This window comes from Alosa pseudoharengus, unplaced genomic scaffold, assembly GCF_046254945.1.
Source record: "Alosa pseudoharengus isolate Yale_2024_CS ecotype anadromous, Long Island Sound unplaced genomic scaffold, YU_APseudo_1.1 YU_APseudo_1.1_scf_23, whole genome shotgun sequence".
In the NCBI taxonomy this organism is placed as follows: Eukaryota; Metazoa; Chordata; class Actinopteri; order Clupeiformes; family Clupeidae; genus Alosa; species Alosa pseudoharengus.
This window is the reverse complement of record NW_027468685.1, coordinates 10956734-10968395: the sequence shown is the minus strand read 5'-3', so window position 1 is coordinate 10968395 and position 11662 is coordinate 10956734. Positions and strand designations below refer to the sequence as shown.

Below are 11662 nucleotides of genomic sequence, written 5' to 3'. Positions count from 1 at the left end.
AGCCAGAAAGGCTTTGCACTCCTTAAAACCTGACAGACAGAGAAAGAGAGAGAGTGAGAGAGAGGGTAAGAGAGAGAGAGAAAAAAAACAGAGAGAGAGTAAGAGAGAGCGAGCAAGGAATGAGTGCACTATTAAGGCACTTCCCCCCAAGGTCCTTTTGGAAAGCAGAATGTTTTTTGGACTTAATTAGAAGGTCACAGCTGAAGACACACAGATTTCTGTTCTAACCAGGGGGGTCACATCTCTTCTATGCTATATGGCACTCCTTAATGTCTGTGCATGCATTAATGTGGTTAGTGAAGATGAGACTGACAAATTAAGTATGCAAAAAATGATCTTTACTTTTGTTTTGCTTGTCCACTGAGCTTTTAATGTACAAGTCCAGTATTTACATGGTTTTCATTTACACAATGAACGTTTTTTCCCATTTAACCTTTTGGGTCTAGCCTTGAGGTTCGGTCACAAATACATAATTCACAGTGCAAAATGAACTTTGTGCACTAATGTCAGTATCATTTATGAGCTGTAATCATCTTCCATTTTTAGCAATGTTCGCCCTGTCAGAGAAAATGCATTTTTGTGCTAAAAGGCTTTTCAGAGAACAAGTAACACACAAACAGGAAATACCTTTTCATTACATCTGATGTGCAACTGCTCTTAATGGAAGGGGGAGAGAGAGCTTCTGGTTGGTAACTCATAACACAGTTGGCCTGTAACGGTGGTTTTGTGAAGAGTGAAAGTACAAAACACACACACACACACACGGACACAAACCATTCCCAGATGTCTGTCTCTCTCTCTCCCCTCACTTTCTCTCTCTTGAAAAGTGTTGAGTCGTAAGACTTCTCACATTGCACCTCACCTGAATCTGTAGGCTGTATCTCCTACTTAATTGAAACACAATCACAAAATTCAAGGCCGAGATGCAATAAATGGAAGGATGTGACAACACAACAACAACTCCAGGAGAGGAGAAGCCTTCTCTGGCTGTCGACATGAACCGTGTAACTGGCAGACTGTCCTAGGTCTGCTCTCACTGTGCTAAAATATTGCTCCCATTAATATGCTATACTGGCAACATGTTCTATGCTGCCTGCCTTTAACCGCCAACACCATCAATCTGTCCTTGCAATCTGTTATCGCTAATAATAACTACAACTCTAAAACCATCGTCATCTAATCACTAACACTATGTATAGATGTGATGCCACGTGTAATTGCTATGCTACACAGGAGGGTCCCGCTGAATGGGGTCTTGTGTTACAGTAGTGGGGGACATGTCGGCAGCGTGCTATCAGCTGAGCTAGCGGATGGCTAATAGTCCTTCGTGCCTAAAGTGTCAGTGAAGGGCACGACACTGTCTCCTCAAGCCCTACTTAACACTGCAGGGTGAGAGACAGATCGGGAGAGAGTGAAAGAGAGAAGGGGAGAGAGAGAGGGAGAGAGAGACTGAGAGAGAGAGAGAGGGGGGGGGGGAGAGAGAGGTGTAAGGTTAAGGTGAACATGTGGCGAACCTGATATAGAACAACGTACAGTACGAGTGCTCATGCACAAACATAAAGAACCACACCCGCTGTTTGTCTATGCTGAATGAGACATGGCCCAGCAAGTGGTGTGTGTGAGAGAGAGAGAGAGTCAGTTATAGCCTCTGGCCTGAAATGTGTGCATGTGTCTGTGTGTGTTAGCTAATGTGTTGTGAATCCTGAGGTCTGGCCTGATGTGTGTGAGTCATCACAGCAATCCTGCAGCTTGACATTAGAGCTTTCTCTCCTTCTTTTTTCCCCCCACTGGTGAGTTATTCTTCATTTTCTTCAGACCCCCAAAGTGTGGTGTGTGTGTTGCTCTAAGAGCGAGCAGTTCATTAGCACCGAATGACTACTTCTCCACGCACACACACACACACACACTGGTTGAACACACGCATGAATGCCCTTAAAACAACCACAGACCCTACAGTACATTGCTCATGAGGGCACAAGTGAAGTGACGTACCCGCAACAAAACAACAAAGTGATGCTTCAGAATCAGAAAATGTTTTGGTCCAACACAATGAGTCTTTGGGGTGAAAAACGACAACGACAGCAACAATGCCAGGTCCATTAGAGGAAGAGGTTGCTATCCTCTGGTTCTGAGTCTGTTGAGGGCACTGCCTGGTCCGTGGAGCTGACTTCCTGTTCCCCCCCTCTGGCTGCGTCCTCGTCGGCGCCCGGCCGCAGCCACGGGTGGATGAGCACCTCGGCGGCGGTCAGCCTCTCGGCAGGGTCCCTCCTCAGCAGGCTGCGCAGCAGGCACCTGGCCTTCATGGACAGGCCCTCGGGCAGGCAGTACTGGCCGCGGCGGATCCGCGAGAACAGCGCCGCCGGGTCCGGGTCGTGGAACGGGTAGCGGCCCACCAGCATGGTGTAGAGCATCACGCCCAGGCTCCAGGCGTCGGCCTGCCGGCCCGAGTACGAGCCGCCGACCCCGCCGCTGCTGAGGATCTCGGGGCTGACGTAGGCGGGGCAGCCGTGTGTGTCGGACACGAGGTCGTCGTCGCCCGACAGGATGCGACAGTCCTCCAGCCCCTCCAACATCACATGAGTCCTGAGGGAGCAAGCAAGCAAGAGAGAAAGCTTCAGTTAGATGAGTAAAACGAAAGTAATGCACACAATACCCTGCAGTTATAATGGCCTGAGCTCCCCGTGCTCATATTTATCAAGAGGGAAGGGCATTGTATTACTCCAACACAGGCAATGTGATCTCAAAGACAGCCTAAAGACAACTAGCCACTATTCTGTCAAATGAGAAGTCAGTTCAAGACTTACAGCAAGTTGTTGAAGGACAAGTCCTCACAAAATATATGCACATAATAAACTAGTCACGGTGATTAAAAGTGATTCACAGATATTATTGCAAGGTTGAACAGTTCTGGCAATGGCAAAAAGGAACTGGTGCTCTGATAATGGTCTAAGAATGAGAAGCTGTAATTACTGAAAGTCAATTGTGAAACACTGACCCCACAAACTCAAGTTGAAAAGTTTAACAGACAGAAAATAATCGTTCAGGTCGTGTTTTACAGATTGATGCGAGTTTCATTTGCATGTTTCATTGTGTGCCTTCCCGTCCCAGAAGCTGCAGGAGCTCTGAACTTGCTCTCAGACAGAGTCCTGTTTGACCTCAGCCACCGGAGGACACCACCGTTACATAATTATGGCCTGGTCTCAAACAAAAAACTGCACAACACACACACACACACACACACACACACACACACACACACACACACACACAGCATAAATCTCCCTGCCTCTGTCACACACAGATTAACAACCACACACTCCTCTTCTCTCCGTTTCTTCCAGCTATAGACAAACGCTGCTGTAATATATTCCCCTGTGGACAGTAACAGTCTGAAGTTGGGAATCAAGCCGCGTGTGTGCGTGTGTACACATGTGTGTGTGTGTGTGTGTATGTGCGTGTGTGTGTGTACACGTGTGTGCGTGTGTGTGTGTGTGTGTGTGTGAGTGATATCCCTTGCAGCTGAAGCTGCCACGCAGATAGTGTTTCACCAGTGCCTGAGAGGCTGCTGTTTGTGGGGCTTGCAGATGACACCAGGGCACCAGTTCACATAGCGACACGGGGCTGGAACAAGTGAGTCATAAGCGAATGTGCAGTGCTCACTTCTCATTTACTTTACATGTACTTACTTTAGCATCTCTCTCTCTCTCTCTCTCTCTCACACTGTCTTTCCCCATATGCACACACACACACACACAACACACACACACACACACAAACACACACACACACACACCTCCAGTTCCCATTTCTCTCTACCTTTCTCTCTATTGCCTTCACCCTCACCACTCCGCCTTATATAATTTCTCTATCTGTCCATCTTGCTCCACCTCTCTCCCCGTTTTCTCCCCATGTGTTTTTTCCTCTCCCTCTCTCTGCACCTGGGTCTCTTGCTTGTGGCGCCAGCCGGCGCTTAATTACCCCTCAAACGGCTGCTGCCACGTCAGATACAAACACACGCACCCACACACACACACACACACACATACAAACATACACACACACATATACACATACACACACACACAGCCTCAGGCTCTGTCATGGCTGCTCAGACTAGCGCATTGCACAACACTGCCACCAAGGTGTTCCAGCTTGCCACATAATCTCTCCCTTCTTATCACCTGGGCTCCACAAACATCTCGGCCACTACTGCCCCCTCCCTCCCAAACATGACTTCATCCCACCAAGACACCTGAACCACATCTCTGGACACTGTCCAGCCTCAGAATGCAGTGGACCTCTGCTCTCCTTCCTTCCTCCCAGCCTGATTGTTTTTGTTTTTTGAGACTTTCAAATAGGGGTGTAAGAAAATACCGATAAAATCCAATATCGCAATATTTTATTCGGCAATACTGTATCGATTTTCAAAAACATGATATCGATTTTTTTTAAATCAATAGTCTACATGCAAGCACTTTATTTTGTTATTGACATAGGCAGAACTGTACTGTACAGTGTACTGTCTAAAGTTTGTCTAAAGCAAACTTTTTTACTTACATTTTATTGTGTATGATGGTGTCTCCTTTATAATATAAGTTTTCCTAAAGTTAGACTTAGAAAACCGCAATATATCACATTTCACACAGTATTGAAATATATTGCAATGTATTGAATCGTAACCCATGTATCGTGATATGTATCGTATCGCCAGATTCTTGCCAACACACAGCCCTACTTTCAAAGGGGGGCGGTGGTAATGTAGTGGGTAAGGATCTGGGCTAGCGTGCAGTAGCCTAAGAGTTGTCGGTTCAATTCCTGGCTTCCACCATTGTGCCCTTGAGCAAGGCACATTGTCCCCAAGTTGCTCCAGGGACAATGTGATCCCTTGTAATATAGCTGTCATATGTAAGTCACTTTGGTCAAGAAGTGTCTGCTAAATGTAATGTAATGTAATGCAAACGGCTGACACTTTCCGAGTGGACGCTGGTTGTTCTGCTGTGTGCCCTACATGACTGATTTACTGAGGTCAGACAGTCACAGTGGCAGCGGTGAGGCTGTGGGTGCCGTGCGGCTCAGCACGCCCCAGAAAATGTCAGCCTGTGTGCTCCCAAACGGCTTGCCCCATCTGGGTCAGCCGGGCCCGTGTGGGTCAGCGCGACAGTGCGGGTGTTTGCTATGTCACCAGAGGACTGTGGTCAGTGTTTAGCGCCCCCTCTGGTCACAGAGGAGACGTGTGAGAAGAACTCCCTGAGATCGCACCTTTAGCTGTAAAGTTTATTCCCCCTGTGTGTACAGTGGGTATGAGTCATTTTACTGCACCTGCTTGTTATCGTAAAAAAGAGAGCTAGTAAGACAGAGATGTCATAAGAGAGAGAAAGAATGAGAGGGCGGAGTGAAGAGAGGAGTGGAGAGAGAAAGAGAGAGACAGAGAGAGAGAGAGAGAGAGAGAAAGAAAAGTGACGCATTCCCTCACTCGTACATGCCTGTCCACTTCCATTCTTCCATTCAGGTCTGTGCTGCACTCTCAAAGGTCACACTCGAAAATCCTGTCCCAGATTATGACTAATGCATCAACCTATCGAGGAGAGGCACCAGCATTTCCCTCTAACCCAGCTCTAAAGGCCAGCGCTGGGAGCTGCATGGTGATTGATTAAGGTTGAGGAAGGTACATTATTTGCTCTTTATGACTCACAAGGGAAGATGACTTTGACTTCGGGTTGCTCTACTGTATGTTATCTGGTGTGACAAGGGTATGATTAAGCGAAACTCACGTGTAATTTTAATTTGGATAATTTGCCTGAACGTGTTTGTGCCTGGTCCACCACATATGGTTTTCCTTATGAAGAGCCGAGGCTCCAGCGGGTGACTCAGTCGCGGTGACTAACGTGAGATTAGGCTGTGGTTGATAGGGAGAGTGGATGCAGATGTGGTCACCTGGTTACCAGAGTGGAGGGAAGTGAGAGGCTTCTCAGTGAAAGCAGAACTGCAACTGTCCGACCCACAGAGAGGGAGCAGCTACTGTCTGGGGCTTTCATGCATGGTCACACCGGCACAAGCCTGATCCGGGAACAGTTTCACACACCCCACACAACCCCCCCCCCCCCTCCATCATAGTCCCATCCCATACAGATGCACATGTGTGCGCATGCGCACGCGCGCACACATACACACACATACACAGACCTGACCTACATACAGACACAAGTATGACCCAAAAACCTTCACACACACACACACACATACACACACACACACACACACACACAGAATATACAAACAATCTCACCTCTTCTCATCTGTGAACACAAACTTGCGCAGCTTCAGGTCTCCGAGGACGATGCCCGCCTGGTGGCAATGTGCCACAGCTGAGGCCACCTGCTGAAAGAGCCTGGCAGCTTGCTCCTCAGGTAGCCTCCTGCAGCTCTTCACATAGGTGTGCATGTCCCCGTAGTCCTTCTCCTGGAACACATAGGCCTTCATCTCCCCCAGGATCACCTCCCGGATCCCTGCGACGTGCCTGTGGGCTGGGAGCAGGTCGTAGACCCGCAACTTCTCCAGATAGATACCCATGTCAAACACCTGAGGAAAGCATTACAATCACATGCATTAGGCAGTCTGTGGTGTTGCACTACAAGTTCCATGACTGTAGAGATATTTTGTCATTTCAAGATCTTTATACGGTTCAATGGATGTGCACGTGAAATGTAACATGGACATGTTATGCATGATAAAGGTTTGTATGGCTGTGGATTCTGGGAAACAGGAGGAGAGCACAGTGATACTGTGATCCACGGTTACCCACAATCCACCAACTACAGTAAAGACCTACATGGAGTTCTGTGGAGGAGGCTATGGAGAGCCTGCTATCATGTGATTGCAAAAGTGACAGGCACAAGAACAAGGCTTCTCTTGAAAAATGCTCTGTGCTCTTTTAAACAGTGTTTCAGAATTAGACTCACAATAATGGGGAGTGTGATGACGCATACTTATTAAGGTTTATAGTGACATGGATCTTAGAGGACATTTTGACTTTTGAAGTCGGCTCATTGTTGTTTTTCCATTAATAGCCTTTTTGCAGACTCGCTCCGGGGAATATGGCAGACCAATTACAGTACATTTGCGCTCTCGGCTGACATGTTTTGCATATTATATGTCTGCCACCATCACGTCGCGTACGCAGCAGAGCTGACGCATATGCAAATCCACATGATGAATGAATAACAGCTACAGTCCGGCAGAGGATTACACTGCAAGCTGCAGCAAGTGTAAATGTGCTTGAGAGCCTCGCGCATTTGTCATGCGCTTAAAACACAAAACGTAAATAGTGAAATGCAAGCTGTTTTATTATTTGCATGCGCATGGTTTGAGGGGTAATTTAGGTAAATATATATATATATATATATATATAAAATAATGCCTCTTGGCCTCAAACACTGTAGTAAAAACTCAGACAAAGACAAATTAGAGATAGGAAATTGACCTACCTTACAAACGAGCTCCTCTCCCGTCTCAATGTTAAGTGCGCTATGCACCCCTGACCGGTCCGCTAAAGGTAGCAGCAGGAACTGACAGATCCGGGAGGGACCCTGGTGGGCTGCAGTGCCTGTCAAGGGACCCAAATTCACGGGAGATCCTGGAGAGCTGCCGAGAAGCCCCGCGTCACTTGAGGACTCGCTTAGCCGGGGGCATTTCAATACCGGCTCGTCTGAGTCCACGCGCTTGTGCCACGACCTACCCGTGCGGATGCAAGGCACAGGGACGTTCCACTGCACGCTCATTCTGACAAACGGTCGTTCGCTGCACACACAAAAATATCCGTACCACGTTCCACAGGATGACTTAGTTATAAAATCATAGTCCGAGCAAAACACACTAACGTGCCATGGTCTGTTGCAAAAACCGAGGACACAAAATCCTGATTACTTTCTTTACACCGGCGTCAGGCTTATGAAGTATATGTATCAGGCATTCTGACGCTCTGTTTATCCATTGAAAGATGACGAAATGTAATCAAACTGTTCAATTAATTAAAACCAAACAGAACAAAACGAGTCACTCTGCACAAATGAGAAGTTACTCCTGTTCTGCACGCTGTGTTTGCTCAACCCGTCTCGCAGTCCGTTAGAGATTCCCAGCGCAGCGCGGAGGTGACCCCGAGAGAGCGACTGTCTAGCAAAAACTACGATGCTATTTCCAGAGCACTGCTCGCAAGCGCGCCGCCGTTGGAACTCCGCCCGGTTCTGCCTCTTTGGTGACACATTGCATAGCCTCGAAGATTGAGCAATCACCACACTGCGCCCAGAGAGGAACGGTGCTGAATGTCAAAATGCTGGTTTTACGTCGGCAATGTACTTTTACAGTGGCTTTGTGCCAAGTTTAACACAGGGAGATATCGCAAGAGCAGCTCAATTAGCTGCCACTTACAGGTAGCCTACTGGCCCAAGTGTTTCACGACTTTGTTGTAGGCCTATTCTTAACAGCCGAGTTCAAATGTTATGGTGAAAGAAAGGAATTTCTTGTAATGTTTCATTTTTGCCAATCAAAACACGTGTCACTATGTAGACAATAATTAACCAATACCACACTCTTGTTAGCTTTTTACGGTCGGGTTTTTTTTTCATAGCCTACCGTGACAACAAGTCATAAACAAATCGAAACACCGAAACTCTTTCTCAAATGCACAATATCGCGCGCGTGCACAGACACCGGGTCACACAGATAAGCTGTCTTCATGAATTCCTACAGGCGTTTTTTTCCCTCCGAGCATATTTGTGAATGTGCAGATGACTCATCTCCATAAAGGAAAAGGCCTTGGAGTAGCGAGCGCTGTGTTTGGCATTCATATAAAAGCTGCACTTCTTGTAAAACACATCCAGTCCTGTAGAGGAGGGTACACTGCATAGCCAAGCAGCCGCCTGTCTGCTCAAAACTTACAGCCAAAAGCGGCTCGCGTCACCGTCACCTCGGAAAGAATGAAACACAATAGAATGTAGCCTGCTAATTGCCAAGACCTCGTCTTCTCAGCAGTGTACATATGTAGGCTACTCCTAGAGTCTCTTGATGCCAGCAACCACAGCTGTGTTTGGGTGAGACAGGTTTTCCTAGCTGAGAGTCCAATGAGTTAGAACCCAAGAATGCAAGTCGGGTAAGGAAGATAGTTATATAAAGCGGTAGGGCCTAATCCATGATCAGATGGAGTGACGCTATTTATCTATTGCTTGACTCAGGTTTAAATTAGGCCTACTGCTATGAAGGTGTCATGTACTCAGAGCAAACGTTTTTAAGGTAGTCAGTGTTCTCATTTTCATACATATTTCTGAATTGCAGTGGGGTGGCATAGGCCTATATGTAGGCCTAAGGGATAATGGTCGACACGGTGGTCTGTTCATAGAAGTTAATGCACGGTCGAGGTTGTAAAACGACCCCGACGCGAAGCGGACGTTTAAACCTCGTAGTGCATTCATTTCTGTGAACAGACCACCGTGGAGTCCATTATCCCGCTTATTCCACTGTTGCCACTTGCGTTGTGTTCATTTCCTGTTACAATTTAAACGTTTTAATTGCTAAAACGGTCTTGTTTGTAGAACTGATTTCTTCCGACACATATCAACTAATTTCTCAACTTGCAGGACAAACTGCCGTTATTAGTTCTAAATCCATGGTTGCTATGGCCAAAGGCCAGTCGTTAGTTCTATCTCTCCCGTTGTCAAGCGGGCCTATCCCAAGATTCTGATGAACTTTAGCTTTGAAACATCGCTATTTTACTTAGCCTGCTGTCATCCATCTAGCTAAAAGCCACCTCCGTCATATGCTACAATGTTGCTTCTGGTTGCTGTCCTATTTCCCCCCTCCTAAGTATTGCACCATAAACACACTTCATGTTTAGTCATGTTTAGACATGTGTAGAACTTCAGTGAAGGTGGTTTAAAGACATCTCTTACTGACCACCATACCCGAGTGACCAGTGCAACAGCTGGTGCACGTGAACCGCACATTTCAGGCCTTACATGGATTAGCTGTAGATTGGTCTGCAATGACGGGCTATTTTTAGAAACTCGGCATTCTTTCACTGCTGGTCTTCTCCCCTTCTTCTAGAATTGCTCATCATCTGACGAGTGTGCAAGTCATCTGGTGGAGTGAGTGCAGAACAGGTTCCAGAATCTCTGACCAGACTGTACACTTTCAGTGTGCTGGTGAAATGCAGTCCATGGGAAAACCTCCACCTTTGATTTTGCACAAACACAAAGGTGGCAGGGAGTAGTGGCGCACTGGTGTTATGTACACAGTGCCAGAGTGTGTATGTGTAAATATATTTTGTTGTCGTTTATCGTTTGTATAAAAGAGAGATGGAGTGCCTGTTTGCATGAATGTCTGGTTAATTACAATTTATTGTTTGTTTGTGTGTGTGTGTATGTGTGTGTGTGTGTGTGTGTGTGAAAGAGAAACAGATGTGTGAGCTTGTCCAAGAGGCCACTGGAGGTCAGTCCCTCTTGCTCCGATGGGAAAGGAGGACAGCTTTGTGTCAGGCGCTTCCCACTGTCATTAGCTGACTCATCTGTTAAACACACAGGGAGCTGAAACAGGAGACGGGAAGCACAACAACAACTGGAAGTCTTTAGAAATCACCAGCAGGCCGCCACCTCGGATGGAATTCATATTCAAGATTCCCAATCCCCTTGGGGATCAATAAAGTATCTATCTATCTATCTATCTATCTATCTATCTATCTATCTATCTTCCTGCTAAACAGCAGCACGGCTCGGGGCAGTCCAGTAAAACTAAAGCAGTCAGTGTTGTCCACCACTCTAACATGACTTCCATAATAATGGTCTTTGTGAACTTTAGCCAGAGGCAGAACTGACAACAGGCAATCAAAAGATGCGGAATTGCTTTCTCCTTCTTTCCCGCCAGTTAAATATTCCATCAACTTAACAACCGTAAAACAGAGAAACCATGACTTCCTGAAAAAAAAAAAAAAATGCATATCATAAACATGTCTCTTCAAACATTACATAAAAAAAAACATTTGGAGCAAAAAATCATTTAGTTGTGGAATGGCTCCAAACTGGTTTGGCAGTACTGTCACATTCTTGTTTTCACTCTGAGCGCTGTGGGGCAAGACTGAACTATGTTCAGCTACCCCTGTGTCAGAGTGACTTATCAAGGCTGCCCCAGTCTAGTTATACCGTCCTTGGCAATTAAATGATTAAACTACACTGGGTTATCATAAATCCCCTTGAAGTGACAATGTTAGGTCTAGACAGACTTCTTGCTTTTCTTCTTAATAAAATGTCAGCTGCACTATGGATTCACAGCTGGAGGCTGTAGGGATGAAGATCATCGCAGCAGCAGCAGAAGCCTTTGGTGCAAGATCATATATAATACAGACAAAAAGTGTAAAGTGAAGTAAACACGTCATCTGTTCTTGTGCTCCCTGGCAGTGGAACCCATGACCTGCTGCTGTCAGCAAATCCGCACAGCTTCATCATCTCCAGTGCAGCCGCATGTTTGGGTTTAGCCTTGTGAGAGAGAGAGGGAGAGAGAGAAAGAGAGAGAGAGAGGGGTTAAGCTGCATGTTGTCGTGGTGAGCAGCCTAGTCTTATCGCATTGGCGCAAGCTGTCCATTGCCTGATGATGACTCATTGCTGCTCCTGTCGCCATC

General features: G+C 46.6%; 1 protein-coding gene across 1 annotated transcript; it reads right to left on the bottom strand.

Annotated features, from left to right (window-relative positions):
• Positions 1 to 321: 321 nt before the first annotated feature.
• Positions 322 to 8232, bottom strand: trib1 (tribbles pseudokinase 1). Its single transcript, XM_076301435.1, has 3 exons — positions 7485 to 8232; positions 6287 to 6579; positions 322 to 2583 (listed from the first exon to the last, which is right to left on the bottom strand). Exons 1-3 carry the CDS (start codon positions 7776 to 7778, stop codon positions 2100 to 2102), a joined length of 1071 nt encoding a protein of 356 aa, XP_076157550.1. The 5' UTR covers positions 7779 to 8232; the 3' UTR covers positions 322 to 2099.
• Positions 8233 to 11662: the final 3430 nt, after the last annotated feature.